Raw genomic sequence first — 21,811 nt, 5'->3', positions numbered from 1 at the left:
ATGAATATGCATGTGTAGATAATTTCTCTACTACTATATTGTTTGAAGAACTGAAGAATATGTTTGGCGTTGATCCTCATGTTGGTAGAAGTTACTAAATATTTTGCTAACCATTTGAATGTTCCTAAAAAGGCATTTAAAGTTTATGTTGAACCCTTTAAAAATTCTCGATATGTTGCTAAAGTTGAGAAGCAGGTAAAACAAGCACCATATGTCATAATAGAAGAATATATGGAATCTCCTCCATATCCAAGCAGAGTGAAGGAAAATTTACTCACCACAGTTGCAAACAAGAGTGCTAGAAAAATTCTTGAACCATATGAACAAATTGATATGAAATTAGTTTACCAAAATAGAAAGTATTCATGAAATGTACTAGTGAAATATTAGAATTTAACTTTTCAAAGTTTAATGATAAGCATTTAGAAAAAGAAAATTCCAAAAAGATATAGTGGGAACTCCTGCTTTAGTGGTAGTCGCTTCATCGGACGCGGTGGAACGATATGTAATTAATGAAGAGGAGTCATTTAGTAATGAAGAAAGAGAAGCACTAGAACTAATATTATCTCAACAACCACCACAATTGCAATTGTATATTCCACCTGATAATTTAGGAGTACTACCACCACCAAAAGAAGATCCTAGCTTTGAATTAAAACCTTTGCCTGAAGATATAAAATATGCATTCCTTGATGAGAAGAAAATATATCATGTTATTAGTAGTGCTAACCTTTTAGAAGAAGAAATTACTTGAGGTGTTGCGTGCTCATAGGCTAGCTATTGGCTATTCACTTGCTGATTTGAAAGGTATAAGTCATGTTTTATGCTTGCATAAGATTAACTTTGAAGCCCGTTGTTGATTAGCAACGTCCTCTTCAGCCAGAAATGAAAGAAGTGGTAAGAAAGGAGGTAATTAAACTCATTGAAGCATGTATTATTTATCCTATAACTGATAGTAAATGGGTAAGTTATGTTGATTGTGTACTTAAGAAAGGTGAAATTATTGTGGTTCCAAATTATAAAAATAAACTTGTAGCTCAGTGTACTGTTGCGGCCCGGTTGGTGCGAAGGAGGAGCCTATGCCGCCGCCGCCTGTGGACCGGAAAACTGCAGCGGCTGCGGAGGTGGAGGAAGCAGGAGGGCACGCGCAGGGTTCCGCCGAGGTGGAGTATCCTGGCGGCGCCGGTGGCCGGAGGAGGAACCAGCCTCGTGGTCATGGACGGTCTTCTTCATCCACTTTGGGAACTTCATCTGTGTCGGCTGGCGAGATCATGGAGGTGTGGCAATGGTGGCGGCCGTTGGAGTGGGGGAGAAGAGGCGGGTTTAGCGGCGGTTTAATTACCGCTAGCCAACGCGCGCACGCGTAGCTTCCAGTGCCATCAACATCAATGTTGGGGCAGGAGTTGAGGCGGCAGACACAGTGGTCAGTGACAATCTTGACAGCTATGCTGTCATCAGTCAGCCTTCCGCCGCCGTCGGGTCGTTCCCATCAGGTCGTTCCCAGGGCCGGTCCTGAGATTTCGAAGGCCGGGCGGAACTAAAATTTTGGGCCCTTCCTATTATAATTTTTTTTCTCATATGATGATGAAAAATAAATACTTTAAGTATACCCAACTACAATATTTATATAAAAATAACAATCGTTCTCTATATCGACATCATCTTCTACATCAACATTATTATGTGCCCCCATAACAACTAGCGCCAACTAATCTGGATTGCTCGAAGTGCTCGCGCTGTTCTTCAAAAATTAAACATAGACCCTATGTGATTTTATATTAATTTATGTTATTGCTATATCCTTCTTATTTTCTTAGAATCGGATTCAGGCGCCATAATCAGTTAACCTCGCTCCTAAAAATAAAAACAACAACTACTAATCAAAATTTAGAACCCAGATTAGAGCATATAGTAGAATTCCAAGAGAACTGCGGCGAGTGTTCTTACCTTCTATCTTAATCTTCTATGCAAATTGGGTGATTACCTTATTGGGGACATGGGACTGCCATACTGGGATTGGGAATCTGGGACTGCGGCGGCCGGTAGACAGATCGTCGCGCGCAATCGCCAGTCACGATCGGGAGAGCAAGAGCAGCCGAGCAGGAAACCGCCTGGGCGAGGCGATAGCCGCGACATTTCCGTTCCATATCGAACCAATTGATCAAAGGCGACCTTTGGTGTCGCTGTATGACTCTTATCGATCAGATGGAATCGTACGTGCGCTGAGTGAAGTCCTGGCCGGCCGGATCGGAAACGAAAAGAAAAATAAAAGACCCAAAGTATAGATCCAAGCCCATCTAAAAATGTTTACTGTTTTATTCTACAATGTATAATAAGCCTATATAAAAATTTGCCCCTAATTTTTCTGGGCCCGGGGCGGCCGCCCCGCCAGCCAGACCCCCCCAAGGGTCGGCCCTGGTCGTTCCCTGGGACAGCTGGACCGGGTCTTCCTGCTCCAGGTCCAGGGTCTGCAGGTCAAAAAAGAAAGTCCAGGGTCTGTCTCGTTCACCGGACTCGCCAAAAACCCCACCTGCTCCGCGCCGCGCAGGGCTCTTCTCCCATTCCTGCCGCCCCCGGAAGCTTCCAGAAGCAGGCGACGGCGAAGACATGGCGCCGCCGTTCATCTATTGCCCCTCCGACGACAGCAGCAACGGTACATACTGTCCTGTCCTCCTCTCCGATAGATTGCCCCCCCTCTCTCTCGCCTCTGGATATGATTGCGTTTCTAACTATTGCCGGTCGTGCCGTGCGCGCGCGCGCTCGTGTATGCAGATGAGAAGGCTACCATGAGGGCGGCCATGGACGGCAACCTCGGCCTCCTCAAAGGTACCCTTCTCTCCTTCTCCTCTTCGCCCATGCCCGCCTATTTTTCCCAATTTGGGTTCAGTCGGTCCCAGACTGTGTTAGACGGTACTTAGTTTGTGCGTGTGCTGTGTTCGCGAGGTCGGAGGTTTGTTCTTGTTCGCCTATCATCTTTTACCCCTCGACTTCGGAAATACTAGTACGAAAGAAAAAGTTCTATATTCTGTCCCGTCCATCATTCTTTTTTCAGGATCTGTGGAAACATCATGTGTAGGATTCTATTTTCTGTGATGCTAGTTAAGCTTGTCTTGATTTCATAAGCTGCTGTATATATAAAAATTGTTTGATTTGGCAATGTGTTCAGAAACATGTACGTAGTTGGATTAGCAGCGATGACCAGGCTATTCTATCTAGTAATTGCAAGCTATCATGCATGATTCCGGATCAAACAAAATTCTAATTAGAAATCTTTCTATCTTAACAATTCAGGATTAATGTGACAACTTTTGATGATGGGATCGGTTTCTCTTCACATCCAGATTTGTCTTGTACTTGATCAACTACTCTAAACTGATATGTTGTCAAAGTTTTAACCACATGTTCAGATTTTCTGATTCTGTTTTCAATCTTCTTAATTTGGTTATTCATTTCGGTTATGCGTGATGATGTGGAAAGGTATTGTGAAGAGTCTTCCCAAGGGAAACGGCGACCTGTCTGCGATTTTCTCTTTCAACACGGATGGGGCTAATGTGTTGCATATCGCGGCATACAATGCCCATCTGAAGGTCTGCAAGTATTTGGTGGAGGAGCTTGGGGGAGATGTGAATGCTCCTGCATATGGAGCTCTAGCTCTAGGTCCTTCTCTCTATCTCTTTATTCATTCTTTAAATTGGTGGCTGCCATGTCAACGTTTCCCAGTTTGAGACCTGAGATTGTATTCATGATGTGCATTTTTTTTTCTGTACAGGCTCGACTCCGTTTATGATGTCTGCTCAGTCGGGTGATTTTCCTACCTTCGAATATTTTCTTCATCGTGGTGGTGATCTAATGAAAGCGGACGACAAAGGACGCACAGTTCTCCACCATGCTGCGGGCTCAGGTGCTGCCCCCGTCACACACACTAGCTCACACTTAATTGCTGTAACTGGGTCAATTGTACTAGTGATTATTTACTCTACTATGTGTTCAATTTGTTCAATCTTTGTGTCTACATGACGTACTGAATCATCTCATTCACCACAGGAAGTTGCAAGATAACAGAGTTTCTTCTTTCAAAAGGGGTGCCAGTCGACTTGGACTGTGGCCGTGGAACCCCACTCTACATGGCTGCTACAAATGAGCAAGATAAGACACTGAAGATTTTACTGGACCACCATGCGAATGTATATGACCTCTGTTGTTTCTAATTTCTTCTGATTAATAATTACTTTGGACAGATTGCTTTCAGTTTCCAAACCAGTTAAATGACATGGACAAATATGTCTTAACGTGGGGCTGTTTTAGTTGCTTGTACTAAAACAAACATAAATATTGCAGTGCATAATCATTTTCAAGGTTTATGACATTGAATAGAGAGATTGAAGTGTGTTTGATTTGACGGAGCAACCCATTCCAATTCTCAAACCAAACAATAGATATGCAAGTTTGTGACCCTTAGGTTACCCTCTAACTTTTTCTAGTTCAAACAAATGAACTGATTTTCATAAAAAAATGTGATTTGTAGAAATTTAGTTCCTTTGATTGAACTAAAGAGCCACTTGCATCCTTACCAAACAATCGTGGCAGGTCAGGATTAGGATTTGATTGTACACTTACCATTGGGTCTCTCGAGCCACAAAACACACCAGTAGAATAGAGTTTATCTCAAAAGTAACTCTTGAGTTCATCGCCGCATGCGTTTTTTTAATACAGAACATAATGCCTTGCTTTCAGCCTAACATCATTATTAGTGGTATTGGAGCTCCCCTGCTGAGTGCTATTATATACCGTTCATTCAAGTGCGTGAAGCTACTCATTATGGTGAGTATTATCTTGATTATTAATCATTGCTATGTTATGATTTTGCTTACTCTACTTGTATACCATCTCTGTCATGTGTTGATGTGCGCCATGAACATTCTATTGCATAATCCATTTTACAGGCTGGTGCTGATGTTAATGGCAAGGGTTCCATGGTTACTCCTCTGGTATTTGCAACGATGCAAGGAGGTTACACCAACTTCATTCAGTTGCTACTGATGGCTGGAGCAGATCCTAATATTCCTGATGATGTATGTTCTGTAAATATGCTAGATATTTTACTGACCTGGTATACAGAATTTCAATATATTCTGCTAAATCTTCTGCTCTGTTAATGTTGGAGAGCTATTTAGCTATGAGTTTATGTCGCTTTGTGTCGTTGACCATGCTAATGCAAAAGTTTAATTGTGCCTGGCATAGTTGTGAACCTTCCATTCAAACAGTCTTTGAAGGACTACGAGAGCTCCTCCTAAGAGCATTATTCGCCCCACAGGATTTCAATTCTGGTGGGAGGGGTGACCTCACTGCACATCCACCACTGGAATATAGCCCAATTCACAATGGTCTATATCAATAGACTTGTTATTTTCTGTAGATCATCAATTATTGAGTTCGTATGGAAGGACATGCCTATTCCGTTCCAGCATATATATATGTCATATGTTGCTTAGACACAACAGTACCCAACATATATCAATATTTTCTGGTTTTTAAATAAGTTTATATCATTGCTTAACTTAACAGTTTATGAGATGCTAGATCTCACTATTTACCATTCTAGGTATGTAGCAGCATTCCTCAAATGTACACGCATGCAGTAAACACTATAATAAATGGTCTCTTCTTAGCTTACCGTGCTGTTCTTCATCCTGTTGTTATTCTGTTTCATTCTCTTACTCCAAAAACCTGTTTATGTTAATGTTACCATCATCCAAGGGACGAGCTAAAACAAATCATATGCAGAACCACTTCTTGTTTTTTTATTTGTATGTCCAAGTTTCAACTTTTGCTGAAATTCCTCTCTTCGGAACCTTGTAAATGCTTGCTGGATAACTCCTTGTTGAAATCATTTGATAAAATATTCGTAGATCCTGGTTCTCTCCTGCAATGTGTAATTTTCTACATAGATTGGACATGATGTCATGTTCAAGTTATTGTGCTAATATTCTATATGAGTTCCTGTTCTACACTGTTGGTGAGAGTTGATGATATACTGAGATATCACCAAGTATTATGTAATATTCTAGGAATCTGGGTAGCAGCATTTCTCCAATGTACTTATGGAATAGAAACTGAAATAAATTGTCTTTTATTGGCTTAATGGATGTGGTTCTTCATAACAATTGTCGGTATTCTCTCCTTGCTGAAACATTTGATAAATATCGTGATCCTGGTTTTTCTGACACTATTTTACTTTTCTACAATGATGATTACATTCTTTTTTTATAATCTCTTTAGTTTCATTCTTTAATGATGTTGATACTTCTTAAAAGAAAAAGGGCAGCCCGATGCATGAAGCTCCCGTTTTGCGCGGGATAGGGGTCGATACTTCTTAAAAGAAAATGACATATTATTTTCCTTTTGTTGCCCAGATGGGCAGGTTGCCAATAGAGTATGCTGCATCACGTGGTTGCGTGGTAGAGGTTGCAATGTTGCTTCCTGTGACTACCCCAATTCCAAATGCCCCAGACTGGAGTATCGAGGGAGTATTTTCTTTTGCAAAAATCGAAGATAAAAAGCCAATAGTATGGTATCTTCTGCTCTCATGCTGTTTTCATACTGAATATCGGTTCAGAACTAAGCAATTGTTTTCTTCTTCAGTCAAATGTGTCCATTCAGTGTGCTGGAAGCTGTTGTTACTATATGCATGACAAGTCATCTATAATTAGAGGATTGCGACTTATTTATAACAGGTTTAAAAAAAAGATTTCTAACTTCTGAAGATCATTTCAAAAAGAAGTTATTTAAGTGTTGATTAGCTGATAACAAACTACAAACTGTCATTTAGACTTAAAAAGAGATAGTATCTGGCCCTGGCCTAATAACAAGGCTGCCAACAATAGACATCATGAAGATATGAACCTGTAGATGTATGCGCTGTCAATTCGGTAACAGAGCATAATATGAATAGCCCTGGTTTGTAAGGAATAGAAAATGCTCACCAAACTCTGGTGCTGGATAATATATTGAAATCATTGAGGAAAAAAGTTACTGTTGCTTCCAAGGTTGAAAAGTACGGGCACATTTACACCCGATAAGATAAACTCTTAAGATAAGGCAACTTCTTGGTTTTTTGCATAACGATATTTGCATGTAAATTGTATGGCAGTGTCAGTTCTGGTAACTGCCATTAACTTGTCATGGTGTAGAGCACTCAAATCTCGTAATTATAAAGAATAGTTAGATGCTCTCTGGTACGTTGTCTTTATCTAGTAACTACAGCCAGTTGCACAGGAGTCCCTTTAATTAAGACCTCAACTTTTGGTTTGGTCAAAATAAAACTTGGAATCACTGATCTCTGAACCAATGAAACATTCAGCCACACCGTTTTGGATACTCCTAGGGCTAGACCAGAATTTGGACTTTGAGCAACAGAGAATTTATTTATCATATCAAATAATGATTAATTCCAAAATCTAAATATTTAATTGCTGTTTCTTCTACTTATTGTCTAGGAGCAACGGCACATTGAAAGAAGAAACGCTTTGTTCAAGTCACAGGCTGATATGGCATTCAGGCAGAAGGAGTATAAGATGGCATCACAGTTTCATGATTTGGTATGTTAAGTATATTATATGTCCACTTCCTATTAGATCGGTCATTTGAGGTAGTTGGTTGGTAGAAGTACTCTAACATGGTAAACCTCTTGCACTTTGTCCTTATCTATGATGGTTTAGAAGATAAATTTTGTCATTATAGGAACAAATTGGAGAGCATTCTTTCCTAATTAGTTTTGTTTTCTCAACTGTAATTTATATTATTAACCACTTGGGATATCTATCCGTTTTTTAAATGTAACATTTGAGCCTTGATTGGAAAAAAAGCCAGAAAAAACATTGTACTCACTCCATACCAGTTTATAAGCCCATTACGTGATTCGAGAAAATTTTGACAATTAATTTGGTCAACAAAATATGAGATATATGCTTCAAAACACATACCATTGGATTCATATTCCAAAGAAGTTTCCAATGGTATAATTTTTTTTGGCATATATCTCATATTTTGTTGATCAAATTAATGGTCAAATTTTTTCTCAGGCTTACAAACCGGTATGGTGGGAGTAATTGATAATAAACGGCAGACAATGATTCCATCTATTTCGAATGAAGTGTCATGTATTCTGACATGAATATATCCCTAAAGACCAACTTAAATTATGATTAGGTCTGACCAACAGTTTCCTCGATGCATATCTTGATTATATATATGAAACAACAAATGGGTGACGTTTAAATACTAGGTAGTGTTCATATTATGTACCAATATACTGCTTGTTAATTTCCCATGTATGTTGGACATACTGATTGGGACTGATCTTAACTGATGGATATTAATATGCATGGCAAGCATACTTACTTCACATAAGAAACTTGTTTGACATCATCCAGGCATGTTAAAAAGATGACTTCATCAAACTTTGTTGATTGTCTTACATCTAAAGAATCTATGAGAAGTTTGTTTATCCTTGGCCAATATGAATCTTTGACATGGCTGTCTACTTTTCGGTAAATGTATTAGATGTGATACTGATGATTGATTACCTCACATGTAAAGGAATAGAATGTATTCTGTAAGCTTTTCTGATGTACTATTAGATGGTTTTCTACCTGGTTGCATGCGTGAAAGCCCCTGAATAAGTGTTCACATAGAACTTCTGTAGGTCATCATTTTCAGCTGAGAACAACATTTGCATGACTTATCTGTTTGATCGTAGGCAATAGATATTGGGGAGAGTGCAATGCTGTATGCAAACAGCAGTCTTTGTAAGCTGCTCATGGGCGATGGTGATTGTGCTTTGTCAGATGCACTTGGGTGCAGAATGCTACGACCTAAGTGGGCAGAAGCTTGCTTCCGTCAAGCTGCAGCTCACATGGTACTCAAGGTGTGTCTAGCTTGCCAGTGTGTTCAGTTATCTCATACTGGTCTATAGTCTAGTCACGTTCCTTGATCTGCCAGGAATATAAACAAGCCTGTGATGCTCTTGAAGATGCACAAAAAATGGATCCTGGGAATGCTGAGATTGAGATTGAATTACGGTAATCTATTATCTTCTGCTTATCTCTTTCGATTTCGAGTTTCTTCCAAATGCTAGCATGATTTTACAAGTGCTTATGTACCGTCAGTGCAAGTCCTTCCGCAAGTGCTTGTGTCTTGTGTACCAATTGTGCCTCCGTAAAGAGGAATTGTGTAGTTATTGAGTTGCACAGTGAGGATGTTATGGTAGAGCTGACATTTCCATTCCATCCGGTTGAAAATTCCTGCAGGAAAGCTAGGGAACTCATGAAGAATCCTCCTGGCGATGGTGTCGAGCAGTGAGGTGTGGACGTGCGCATTAGACTGCAGACTGCAACATGTTCCAGTTTTCACTGAAGTAGAACTAGTAGGAGCTTTTAATCCTAGTGTTTTGATAGGAACCAAAACTGTCAGGCCGGGCTGCAACATGTTCCAGTTTTCACTGAAGTAGAACTAGTAGGAACCTCTAATCCTAGTATTTTGATAAGAACCAGAACTCTCAGGCCGGGGTATGTCCTTTTTCTAAAAAGGAACCGAAACTAAAAATTCAATCATATGCAGGCTGCTAGGACGACTATGTATGAAATAGTCTTGTCCGGCAGTGGATAATTGTACTGGACGAGTATGTTTGCATCTCTAACTAGCCACAACTCACACTAAGTAGCTGCTCACCAGCCATCGCTGTTGCTAACCAACTATCAAAGGTTTTTTTTCGAGATGGGAATACCCATGTCTTTGCATCAATAGATGCATACAGCTTCTTATTAACCTTATTACTTGCTTCAACGTTTACCAACTATCAGAGGTGGCAGGTGGCTCAGTGGCTGGATGGGCTATGGAGGTGATGGGTAGCTCATCAGCGTAGTTTTGGCGGATATTGATGGTGTGGGAGCATGGCCTTCGTGGATCTAGGTGCCAAGAGGAATGGCCCTACCGATGGAAGTAGTGCACTTTGTGGTGATCTGGAGGACTGCGACCACATCTTCTTCAGATCTCACCTTCCTAGATTTATGTGGGCATGAGTTAGGAAACTTCTCTCATGTAGCTGGAACTCGGCAGGGATTGGGGATTTTATCAACCTTGCCCAAGGTCTCTCGGCAGGGATTGTGTCACCGTAGGCTGAAGGAGGTGGCATGGCATGTCCTTGGCACAAAATGGTGCACTACTATGGCCGTTGAGATGGCGGCAAGTTCGTTGATCTAGCCAATATGGTCATGCCATTGAGAGGAGGACTCGATGAAGGAGATAGGGTTTGCCCTGAGGTCGCCCGCGGGGGATGAGCTGGATAAAGCGAAACATTTTCACCATGATCTGGTCTTTGTTGTTTGGATTCGGCAATGGTGACGCTTATGTGTCATTCTCGTAGAAGGTGTGGCGGTTGGAGGACTTTTCTGGCACTCTGTGTGTTGTCTTGTGTGGTGCTTGATGTGGTTAGTTACTGTGTCATGCCTTTCATTGCTTCCGTTTGACACCTAGATGCAATATTATTTTATTAATTTATATATATGTGTATCCACCGTATCTTGACTTACCTGAGTTGGTATAGCTATATACTTGATATCTTCTTGATGTATTGATTTATTTCCCTTTAGCAAGAGAAAAAATGTCAGACACGTCACTGAGGCAGGGAGGAGAGCACACGTCCGCAGGCAGGGTGCCGGAGCTGCACGAGAAAGTCCAGAGCACCATGGTCTTCCGTTGATGCTCTCTTTTGATGCTGTTGTGGGGGTTAAACCGTCTTTCTGTCTGTATCTGTAAAAAAGCCTAGGTAGAGCTAGTTAGCACCTTGAAACTACTCCATGGATATATATGGGTGTCTGTAGAACTAGTCGGTGAGATTCTTTCATGCGCTGGAAAACATAGAACGGCATGTCATACGTGCTGGCTAGCATTGAACCAAAGTATTCTGTTTCCCACCATTCCTGATTATGGTGTTTGAATGTTGCAGGTAAGGTGGTACTGGATGTGATATCTGTGAATGTAAAGAAGGAGATCCTGTCCTGGAGATGGTTTCCTAGTCTGTCCTGGACACTTGATCTGCAGCTTCTGTGCCAGATGAAGAACCTTGCACAAGAAACTGGAGGTTTAAGAATGGATAATTTAGCAAGCTTTCTATCCAGAGGAAAGTGACAAGACAAACAAACAAGTCCTTTCAAATACAAGCACACCATTACTCCATTAGCATCAAAAATCAATCAATCAATGACCCATAGGCAGTGAAGACTAGAAAAACTCAGACCAAACAAGCCCAAACAATGCAAACTATCAGTACTATACTAGAGCAAACAAGTACTCTGTTTCCGCCACTTTTGATTATGGACTTATGGTGTTGACTGTCTTCTGTGCAAGATGAAGAGCCTTGCACAATGAAACTGGAGGTTTAGAAGAGGGTGACAAGACAAACAAGTCCATCCAAATGCCAGCAAACCATTAGCATCAAAATCAATCAATCAATCACCCATAGGCAGTGAAGACTAGAAAAAACTCAGAGCAAACAAGCCCAAACAATCCAAACTATCAGTAGTATAGTAGAGCAAACTAGTTCATCATGGTTCCTTGAGCAGCTCAATGAGGTAGTCCCTGGCGCTGAGGTAGCATCTGAGGGAGAAGCTCTGGTACACCAGCTCGTACCTGTACAGGTTCAGGCACGCCAGCCTCGCGTACCGCTCCATGGAGCACCTCTGGTACAGGGCCGGCACCGTCAGGGCGACGACGGCGCTGGCGTAGCAGAAGGTGGGAAGGTCTTGGGCGAGGCCGCCGAGGAGGGAGGCGGCGGCGAGGCAGAGGGCGACCCGGCAGAAGAGGCCGCCCGAGTCGGGCTCGCCGCGCGCGACACGGCTGAAGGCGGCGGAGAGGTCAGTGAGGCCGGAGTGGAGCAGGGACGTGAATCCGTCCACCGCCGGCTGCAGGTCCGGGACCGGCGGCAGCGGCCGGTTGAGGAGACGCGCCGCCTTGGACCACGCGAAGAGGACCGTCAGCAGGAGGAGCAGCACGTTGCAGGACAGCGACACCGCCGTGTACCCTCCGCCGGCTCCGGCGCCGAGGATGGTCCAGGAGGAGACGGTGGCCGCCAGGGCCAGGGCGCTCACCTCGGCCCGGCCCCGCCGCCACAGCACCACGTCCACCACTGCGATTGCCATTCGATTTTGCGATTCATTAGGCCTGTAGTCTTGCTCTTTCTTGTACCCGCCGATCATCGAGATACAGAAATCAAATCAAGAGGCGGAGATGGAGATGGATTACTAACCGAATTCTCCGGCATGGCGGCGATCCATGGATCAATTACTCGAGGGGGAAGAAAGAACGCAATTTTGATTGGATTGTTCAAGCAACCGAGTCTTCCAGAACAAGACGTGCAATTCACTTTCCCAACCAATGCGACCAAGAATGAGCTGGGACGTGGGCCATTCCACCTGGCTTCCAGACCAACTACCAGTCTACCACACACACAATCAATCATACTACCTGTCACTCACTCCTGTCTCCTCCTCTCTAATTTCCGACTGATACTTGTCTTTTTTTCTTCATCTTAGTTCTCTAAATACACACGAACGTAATCTCAGTCTAAAGGTCTAATCATTAACCGCTTCTGCCCATAGATGTCCAAAACTGAAACTTTTTGTCTAAGTGAAACACAAGAACGAATGAGATTAAACCGATACCTAAATTAGAGATAGAATAACTGAGATTAAACGATACCATGATACCCATTCCGGAGTTTATGCTGTTTAGAGATTTGGGGTCTATGAAAGCAGAAGTCTTAACATCATTAAATTATCAGTAACGATGGTTACTCACCAACATCATTTTGCTGAGGTAAACCTGTTTGTGTTATGTGATGTACCTCGTAGCAGTTTTTTTTTCTCACTTGATATTTTCCTTTTTCTCCTGAAATCTGGATATGCTTGTTGTTCCTTTAGCAAGTGCTACTCCGTCTGTTCTAAATCAGTATCAATAATAGGGAACAGAGGGAATATAACTGTTTTTTTTCAATCCGTTTAGCTCTTGGATGTGCAATTTTTCTTCAAACTCATCTGCGATCTTATAAGGTTTAACAATAAACAACACGGTTATCACAAAAACTTGGATTCCAATTACAACACTATAGACAATGAACCACCAGTAACGGCCCATAACATTAGCTGTCTACTTTATCTAGCATATATGCTAGCGATTCATGAATCTCCTGCTAAATACTACAGTATGAAGTTAGTGCTAGAATACAGCAGAATAAAGTCAACCTTTTCAAACCCTGAACTTTTGAGGAAATTCTGTTTTGTAGCTATAGAACTTCTATTTAGTATGAAAACCTATTGAAAGAAAATTTGTCCAAAAAATCACTAAACTCTTGGAAAGTCTATATCGCATCTAACTCGATTAAAACGTTTACATGGACAACATATGGCACACGCAAAAGGGTACACCAGACGGAACATGAACAACATATCATAGCAAGATATATAACATCAAGCACGAATACTACTACAAAGTACATAAGCAAGTAAAGAGCTCAAGAATATGAATAACCGAGGGATCGCGGAGACGATAATGTATCACGAAATTCACTTTCCAAAACAGTTGGCCTCCATATTGCATCGGTGTGGAAGCACAATATTCTTCCAAGTGTCGCAATCGCTCACTGTAATCTGCCAAGTGACAAGATCCCTGTCTAACCCCTTGTGGTTGCCAAAGTATCTAACCAAGATACTATTAATTTTCAAACAAAGGGTACCATGTGGCTTTGCTTTATCCGTCCACACCAAGTGGAATTAAACCCACAAAGCTCAATACAAGTAAAGAAAAATCCCAATTTACTTTATCATAGGCCTTCTTGAAGTCAATTTTAAACACTAATCCTTGTTACTTTTTAATTCTGGATTCATGTAAAACTTCATGCAAAGTCATAACTCCATTCACAATATTTCTACCCCGAATAAAATTATTTTAAAATTGCAGAATTACTTGATCAACTGCAGGATCAAATCTAATATAAAGAGCTTTGGTAAAAAAAATTGAAACACACATGAAGCAAGCAAATAGGCCTGAACAGCTGGATTCTGTCAGAGGGCGTGAGTTCACTTCAATCAACGTTGATATTGCATTTTAATCTGTTAGTTCCATAATTAGAAATGCAAACATACTCGTCTAGAAGCAAAGAAATTGCATACTGCCAGCAAAATCCACGGTCCGACAAGACTATTTCATAGTCGTCTTAGGCAGACCCAAGATGCCCATGAATTTCTGAGAGTTCCGGTACCTTTTTAGAAAAAAGATATGCCCCGGCCTGAGAGTTTTGGCCCCTATCAAAACACTAGGGTTAGAAGTTCCTACTAGTTCTAGAAGTTCCTGCTAGTTCTACTTCAGTGAAAACTGGAACATGTTGCAGCCTGCAGTCCAATGCGCACGCGCACGCCTCATTGCTCACCATCATCGCCAGGAGTATTCTTCATGAGTTCCCGCGCTTTCCTACAGGAATCCAGCCGGATGGAATTGAAATGTCAGCTCTACGAAAACTTCCACACTATGCAACTCAATAACTACACGATTCCTCTTTACGGAGGCACAAGTGGTGAAAGGACTTGCACTGACACGCATAAGCGACCTAAGAACATACTAGCATTTAGAAGAAACTCGAAACCGAAACAGATAACCAAAAGATATTAGGTTACCGTAATTGAACATCAATCTCAGCATTCCCAGGATCCATTCTTTGTGCATCTTCGAGAGCATCACAGGCTTGTTTATATTCCTGGGAGTGCAGAGCAGATTGAAGAAACGTGAGCAGACTATGGATCAGCATGAGATAACTGGACACATTGGTAAGCTAGACGCACCTTGAGTAGCATGTGAGCTGCAGCTTGACGGAAGCAAGCTTTTGCCCACTTAGGTCTCAGCATTCTGCACTTGAGAGCATCTGACAAAGCACCGTCACCATCGGCCATGAGCAGCTTACAAAGACTCCTGTTTGCATACAGTGTTGCACTCTTTCCATGGGCTATTGCCTATGGTCAAGCATGACAAGTCATGCAAATATTATTCTCAAAGATGACACACATAAGTTCCATTTTAGATGGCCTACAAAAGTTCTATATGAACACTTATTCACGGGATTTCATGCATGCAACCAGGTAGAAAACTATCTACAACTTTACTACCCGGTAGTACATCAGAATGGCTTATGGAAGCCATTTTATTACTTTACATGTAGTCATCAATCATCATTCATCACATCAAAAAACTAACCAAAAAGTAGACAACCATATCAAAGATTCATATTGGCCAAGGATAAACAAACTTCTCATAGATTCTCGAGATGTAAGACATCAACGAAGTTTGATTAAGTCATCTTTTTAGCATGCGTGGATGATGTCAGAGTTTCTTAATTGAAGTCAAGTACGTTTGCCATGCATATTAATATCCGTCAGTTAAGATCAGTCCCAATCAGTGACAGAACACCTGTCATGTTATGCACAATATAGATGGCAAATTAACAAGCAGTATATTAGTAGATAAGAATGAACACTACCTAGTGTTTACATGTGACCCGTTTGTTGTACCATATATATAATCAAGATATGCATCGAGGAAACCGTTGCTTTTATTAGTTCCCTTGTTGCCCCCTTAAATGGACTCCATGCTGTAATCTTCTTTCATTCTTCCCCAAATAGTAAAATAAGTTAATTTTAGCATATTCTTAATGAAAAGTGGCTTCATATCATATTCATTTTAGATGACCCTTGGTCTCAGACCTAATCATTATTTAAGTTCCTATAAATAACAGAATTTGATCTTCTAAACCATCATAGATAAGGACATAAAGTGCAAGAGGTTTACCAAACCATAAAAGTGTGATGCCATCTTATACTCCTTCTGCCTGAATGCCGTATCAGCCTGGGACTTGAACAAAGCAGTTCTTCTTTCAAGGTGCCTTTGCTCCTGGACAATAAGTAGAAGAAACAGGAATAAAATATTTAGCTTTTGGAATTATAATCATTATTTACTACTCCCTCTGATCCATTATGAAGTGTCGGGGCTTTAGTTTTACGGATCGGAGGGAGTATGGTAAATAAATTTTGCTATTGCTCGAAGTCCAAAATCTGGTTTAGCCGTAGAAGTTTCTACAACGGTGTAGCTGAATAATTCATTGGTTCAGAGATCAGTGGTGCCGAGTTTTATTTAGATCAAACCCAAAAGTCGAGGTCTTAAAGGGACTTCTGTGCAACTGCCTGTAGTTACTAGATAAAAAGCATCTAACTATTCTATAGCATTACGAGATTTGCACCAGTGTCTACACCATGACAACCTAATGGAAATTACCAGAACTGACACTGCCGTGCAATTTATACGCAAATATCGTTTTGCAAACAGTGAATCAATTGCCTTATCTTAAGAGTTTATCTTATCAGGTGTAAAGGTGCTCGTATTTTTCAACCTTGGAAGCAGCAGTAACTTTTTTCCTCAATAATTTTAACCTATTATCCGGCAAACAACCAGAGTTTCATTAGCATTTTCTCTTCATTACAATCCAGGGTTATTCATATTATGATCTGTTACCAAACTGATAGTGCATACATCACATGGTTTCATGTCTTCATCATGTCTATTGTTGGCATCCATGTCATTAGACCAGGGCCAGATATTATCTCTTCTTCATCATATTATGCTTCTAAATGACAGTTTGTAGTTTGTTCTCAGCTAATCAAAACTTAAATAACTTCTTTTTAAAATGATCTTCACAAGCTGGACATATAAAAAAAACTGTTATAAATGATCCTCTCGTATAGATGTGTCATGCATCTAGTAACAACAGCTTGCAGCACAGTGAATGGACACAGTTGACTGAAGAGGAAAACAACTGCTTAATTTTGAACCAATATTCAGTATGAAAACAGCATGAGAACAGAAGATAACATACTATTGGCTTTTCATCTTCAATTTTCGCATAAGAAATTACTCCCTCAATACTCCAGTCTGGGGCATTTGGAATTGGGCTAGTCACAGGAAACAACATTTCAACCTCTTCGATGCAATCACGTAATGCAGCATACTCTATAGGCAATGTACCCACCTGGGCAACAAAATAGAAAAAAAATATGTTATTTTGTTCCGTTAAAGACTGAAACTAAGGAGATTATAACAAAAGAATGTGATCACTAGTAGCATACAATCATTGTAGAAAATCATAATATTGTCAGGAAAACCAGGATCACGATATTTATCAAATGTATCAACAAGGAGAGAATACCAACAATTGGGGTGAAGAACCACATCCATTAAGATAAGAAAAGAAAAATTATTTCAGTTTTTACTCCATAAGTACATTGGAGAAATATTGCTACCCAGAATAGTACATAATACTATTTTATATCTCAGTATCTCATCAACTCTCACCACCAGTGTAGAATATTAGGACAAGAACATGAACATGGCGTAGTGTAATATATATATAGAAACTATGCATTGCAGGAGAGAACCAGGATCTACGAATATTTCATCAAATGATTCAACAAGAATTTACCTAGAAAGCATTTACGGAGTACAAGGTTTCTAAGAGAGGAGTTTCAGCGAAAGTTGAGACTGGCACACCACAGGAATTTGTAGTGGCAACACACCTGAGTCCCCATCTAAACATATAGATAAAAACATGAACTATTTCTGCATATGATTTGTTTTAGTTCGTCCTTTGACTGATGGTAACATTAATATAAACACGTTCTCGGAGTAAAAGAATAAAAACAGAATACCAACAGGATGAAGAACAGCAAAAGGTAAGCTAGAAAAAGTCCAATTATTAGTGTTTACTGCATGAGTACATCTGAGAAAAGTTCAATATTATAATCTTAGGAGGAGCCCTCATAGGTCCTTCAAAGACTGTTTGACTGGAAGGTTAAGACAGCTATACTAGGCACAAGTAAATTTTGCATCAGCATAGTCAACAACACAAAGCAACTTGAACTCATGGCAAAATAGCTCCCCAACAATATCAGAGAAGTTGAATAATAATAGTAGTACTATAGTAGTATCACCAGAAGCTTTAGCAAAATATATTAAAATTCTGCATACCAGGTCAGTAAAATATCTAGAAAATATACAGAACATACATCATCGGGGATATTAGGATCTGCTCCAGCCTTCAGTAGCAACTTAATGTAGTTGGTGTAACCTCCTTGCATCGTGGCAAAAATCAGAGGAGTAGCCATGGAACCCTTGCAGTTAACATCGGCACCAGCCTGTAAAATGGATTATGCAGTTCATGTTGCGCATCAACACATGGCAGAGATGGTAGGCAGGTAGAGTAAGCGAAATCATAACATAGCAATGATTAATAATCAAGATAATACTCACCTTAAGGAGTAGCTTCACACACTTCAATGAACGGTAAATAACAGCACTCAGCAGGGGAGATCCAATACCACTAATAATGATGTTAGGCTGATAGCAAGTATTATGTTATGTATTAAAAAAACATGTGGCATGATGAACTGAAGAGTTTCTTTTGAGATAAACAAGGACATACTAATTAAAAACCATGTCATCATATAATCTACTATTCTACTGGTGTGTTTTTCTGGCTCAAGAGACCCGATGGTAAGTGGACCATCAAATCCCAATCCTGATCTACAACGACTGTTTGTTTGGTTTGAGAATTGGAATGGGTTGCTCCGTCAAACGAAACACACTTCAACATCATAAACCTAGAAAATAATTATGTAAGCAACTGAACACCCCCACGTTAAGACATATTTGTCCATGTCATTTGACAGGTTTGCATACTAAAAACAATTTGTCCAGATTAACTATTTATCAGAAGAAACAAGAAACAGTAGAGGTCATATACATTCGCGTGGTGGTCCAGTAAAATCTTCACTGTCTTATCTTGCTCGTTTGTAGCAGCCACATAGAGTGGGGTTCCACGGCCACAGTCCAAGTCAACTGGCACTCCTTTGGAAAGGATGAACTCTGTTATCTTGCAACTTCCTGTGGTGAATGAGATGATTCCGTATGTCATAGACACAAAGATTGAACAAATTGAGCATAGTAGAGTAAATAATCACTAGTACTACAATTGACCCAATTACAGCAATTAAGTGTGAGTGTGTGTGTTGGGGGCATCACCTGAGCCCGCAGCATGGTGGAGAGCTGTGCGTCTTTTGTCATCTGCTTTCATTAGATCACCACCACGATCAAGAAAATATTTGAAGGTAGGAATATCACAGGACTGAGCAGACATCATGAACGGACTTGAACCTGTAGAAAAAATGCACATCATGAATACAATCTCAGGTCTCAAACTAGGAGACATTGACATGGCAGCCACCAATTTAAATGATGAAGAAAGAGATAGAGAAGGACCTAGAGCTAGAGCTCCATATCCAGGAGCATTCCCATCTCCCCCAAGCTCCTCCACCAAATACTTGCAAACCTCGAGATGGCCCTTGTATGCCGCGATATGCAACGCATTAGCTCCATCCACGTTGAAAGAAAAAATCGCAGACATGTCGCCGTTTCCCTTGGTAAGACTCTTCACAATACCTTTCCCCAAAGAAACATCATCACGCATTACCGAAATGAATAGCCAAACCAACAAGATTGAGGACACAATGAAACAAGAAAACCTGTGCGCGATGCATAAGAAATTCATGAGGTCAACTGAACCGATGTAACACATGAAGTTAAAACTTTGACAGCATATCAGTTTAGAGTACTTAGACTACGCACAATAACACATCTGGATGTAAAGAGGAACCGATCCCCACATCAAAAGTTGTCACATTTACACCCTGAATTGTTAAGATAAAGATATTGCTAGTCAGAATTTTGTCTGATCCGGAATTATGATACCTTGCAAGTACTAAGATAGAATAGCTTGTCCACTTACGAAATCAAGACAACCTTCACTAGCATCACACAAAATAGAATCCGGCACATGATCTTTCCACAGCTCCGGAAAAAACAAGGAAGGACGTACGGGACAGAAAAGATTCGAACTTTGTCCTACTACTAGTACTATTTCCGAAGGCGAGCGGTAACAAGATGATAGGCGAGGCAATGCGGCCTGTCAGTGTGAACAAACCTCCGACCCCGCGAACACAGCACACGCAGAAACTAAGTACCGTCGCAGTAGTATACTGAGACCGACCGAACACCCAAATTGGGACAAATACTTGCAAACCTCCGGATGGCCCTTGTATGCCGCGATATGCAACGCATTAGCTCCATCCACGTTGAAAGAAAAAATCGCAGACATGTCGCCGTTTCCCTTCATCACGCATATAGCCAAACTAATAGGGTTGAGAACACAATGAAACAACAAAACATGTGCGCAATTCATAAGAACCTCACGATCGAGTTCAATTGAACCGATCTAACGCGTGAAGTTAAAACTTTGACAGCATATCAATTCAGAGTACTTAGACTACAATAACAAATCTGGATGTAAAGAGAAACCGAGCCCCGCATCAAAAGTTGTCACATTTACACCCTGAATTGTTAAGATAAAGATATTGCTAGTCAGAATTTTGTCTGATCCGGAATCATGATACCTTGCAAGTACTAAGATATAATAGCTTGGCCACTGAAATCAAGACAACCTTCACTAGCATCACAGAAAATAGAATCCGGCACATGATCTTTCCACAGCTCCGGAAAAAACAAGGAAGGACATACGGGACAGAAAATATTCGAACTTTTTCCTACTGCTAGTACTATTTCCGAAGGCGACCGGGATAGGCGAGGCAATGCGGCCTGTGTGAATAAAGCTCCGACCCCGCGAACACAGCGCACGCAGAAACTAAGTACCGTCGCAGTAGTATACTGGGACGGACCGAACACCCAAATTGGGACAAATAGGCGGGCATGGATGCGGCGGCGAAGAGGAGAAGGAGAAGGGTACCTTTGAGGCGGCCGAGGTTGCCTTCTATGGCCGCCTTGATGACAGCCTTCTCATCTGCATACACGAGCGCGCGCACGGCACGGCCGCCAATAGTTAGAAACGCATCCAGAGGGCAGAGAGAAGGGGCAATCGGAGAGGGGGACGGGACGGGAAGCGAGGGCTCGACGTATGTACCGTTGCTGCTGTCGTCGGAGGGGCAGTAGATGAAGGGCGGCGCCATGTCTCCGTCGCCTGCTGCTGGAAGCTTCCGGTGGCGGCAGGAATGGGAGGAGAGCCCTGCGCGGCGCGGAGGTGGGGTTTTTTTGGCGAGGAGGGCGAGGAGGATGGCGCAGTAGAGTGGAAGAGCCTGGTGTTGGTGCACTACCGACACCGGTGACTGGCTCGTGAACCGGACCTTGGACTTGGAGTACAAAGACCTGGTCCAGCCGGACTCCTCGCTTTTAGAGCGGTGAGGAATCGAGCCACTTCTTTTAAAACCATAATATTAAGTCATCTCATTAAAAATCTTTTCGTCCTCTTCTTCCCGGCGTGGATGGTGCTTTTGAACAATCATAATTATCTAGGTATGGATATTCGGATTTTGCTTCGCCAGATCGATTTTGGATCTTTTGTCGTGGTTGCCGCGAGAAGGATTATCCTCGCAGTTTTTTGTCCCGGCTGCTACGTCCTCGACAATGGTGATTCGTACTCTCGGCTCTCCATCGACGACGACAAAGCTAGTCGGTTATTATTCCCTGATATATTGGTGTTGGTATTCTTGCTGATGTTGTATGACTGCTTTAATGGTTGTGTGCGTGCACGTAGCCTTGGCATTGCGGCCAAAAATTTATGGGAGAACTTTCGTCAGCTGCAGGTCTATGG

General features: G+C 41.4%; 3 protein-coding genes across 5 annotated transcripts; 1 reads left to right on the top strand and 2 right to left on the bottom strand.

Moving 5' to 3' along the window:
- Positions 1-2,786: 2,786 nt before the first annotated feature.
- On the top strand, positions 2,787-9,559 carry LOC124664026 (serine/threonine-protein phosphatase 6 regulatory ankyrin repeat subunit C-like). The gene is made up of 11 exons (XM_047201636.1): positions 2,787-2,910; positions 3,478-3,657; positions 3,770-3,901; positions 4,045-4,184; positions 4,735-4,821; positions 4,944-5,072; positions 6,414-6,566; positions 7,497-7,598; positions 8,759-8,926; positions 9,001-9,080; positions 9,309-9,559. The coding sequence occupies exons 1-11, from the start codon at positions 2,787-2,789 to the stop codon at positions 9,358-9,360; spliced, it is 1,347 nt and encodes a 448-aa protein (XP_047057592.1). The 3' UTR covers positions 9,361-9,559.
- A 1,668-nt stretch (positions 9,560-11,227) lies between these two features.
- On the bottom strand, positions 11,228-12,493 carry LOC124659949 (reticulon-like protein B12). The gene is made up of 2 exons (XM_047197755.1): positions 12,305-12,493; positions 11,228-12,184 (listed from the first exon to the last, which is right to left on the bottom strand). Exons 1-2 carry the CDS (start codon positions 12,330-12,332, stop codon positions 11,604-11,606), a joined length of 609 nt encoding a protein of 202 aa, XP_047053711.1. The 5' UTR covers positions 12,333-12,493; the 3' UTR covers positions 11,228-11,603.
- Positions 12,494-14,169: 1,676 nt separating this feature from the next.
- Positions 14,170-21,231, bottom strand: LOC124659948 (serine/threonine-protein phosphatase 6 regulatory ankyrin repeat subunit A-like). 3 transcript variants are annotated; one of them, XM_047197752.1, is made up of 12 exons: positions 21,125-21,231; positions 20,951-21,004; positions 19,411-19,590; positions 19,174-19,305; positions 18,896-19,035; positions 18,403-18,489; positions 18,159-18,287; positions 16,973-17,125; positions 15,892-15,993; positions 14,892-15,059; positions 14,727-14,806; positions 14,170-14,523 (listed from the first exon to the last, which is right to left on the bottom strand). In XM_047197752.1, the coding sequence occupies exons 1-12, from the start codon at positions 21,168-21,170 to the stop codon at positions 14,472-14,474; spliced, it is 1,323 nt and encodes a 440-aa protein (XP_047053708.1). In that variant the 5' UTR covers positions 21,171-21,231; the 3' UTR covers positions 14,170-14,471. The 3 variants fall into 3 exon arrangements, with proteins under 3 accessions (XP_047053708.1, XP_047053709.1, XP_047053710.1); XM_047197753.1 differs by lacking the exons at positions 20,951-21,004; positions 21,125-21,231 and adding an exon at positions 20,231-20,308 and having other exon boundaries at positions 19,411-19,480; XM_047197754.1 differs by lacking the exons at positions 14,170-14,523; positions 14,727-14,806 and having other exon boundaries at positions 14,942-15,712.
- Between the last annotated feature and the right edge of the window lie 580 nt (positions 21,232-21,811).

The sequence above is a fragment of the Lolium rigidum genome, chromosome 6 (assembly GCF_022539505.1).
Source record: "Lolium rigidum isolate FL_2022 chromosome 6, APGP_CSIRO_Lrig_0.1, whole genome shotgun sequence".
In the NCBI taxonomy this organism is placed as follows: domain Eukaryota; kingdom Viridiplantae; phylum Streptophyta; class Magnoliopsida; order Poales; family Poaceae; genus Lolium; species Lolium rigidum.
The sequence above is the reverse complement of the archived record's forward strand: the minus strand, read 5'-3'. Positions and strand labels throughout refer to the sequence as shown.

Coding starts and splice junctions, on each gene's coding strand:
- LOC124664026 (XM_047201636.1), top strand. CDS start 2,787: ATGAGGGCGGCCATGGACGGCAACCTCGGCCTCCTCAAAGGTACCCTT. Junction 4,822..4,943: donor GCGTGAAGCTACTCATTATG/GTGAGTATTATC, acceptor TCCATTTTACAG/GCTGGTGCTGATGTTAATGG. Junction 6,567..7,496: donor TCGAAGATAAAAAGCCAATA/GTATGGTATCTT, acceptor CTTATTGTCTAG/GAGCAACGGCACATTGAAAG.
- LOC124659949 (XM_047197755.1), bottom strand. CDS start 12,332: ATGGATCGCCGCCATGCCGGAGAATTCG. Junction 12,185..12,304: donor CCGCCATGCCGGAGAATTCG/GTTAGTAATCCA, acceptor TGGCAATCGCAG/TGGTGGACGTGGTGCTGTGG.
- LOC124659948 (XM_047197752.1), bottom strand. CDS start 21,170: ATGGCGCCGCCCTTCATCTACTGCCCCTCCGACGACAGCAGCAACG. Junction 19,306..19,410: donor ATATGGAGCTCTAGCTCTAG/GTCCTTCTCTAT, acceptor TTTTTTCTACAG/GTTCAAGTCCGTTCATGATG. Junction 19,036..19,173: donor CCACCATGCTGCGGGCTCAG/GTGATGCCCCCA, acceptor CATTCACCACAG/GAAGTTGCAAGATAACAGAG.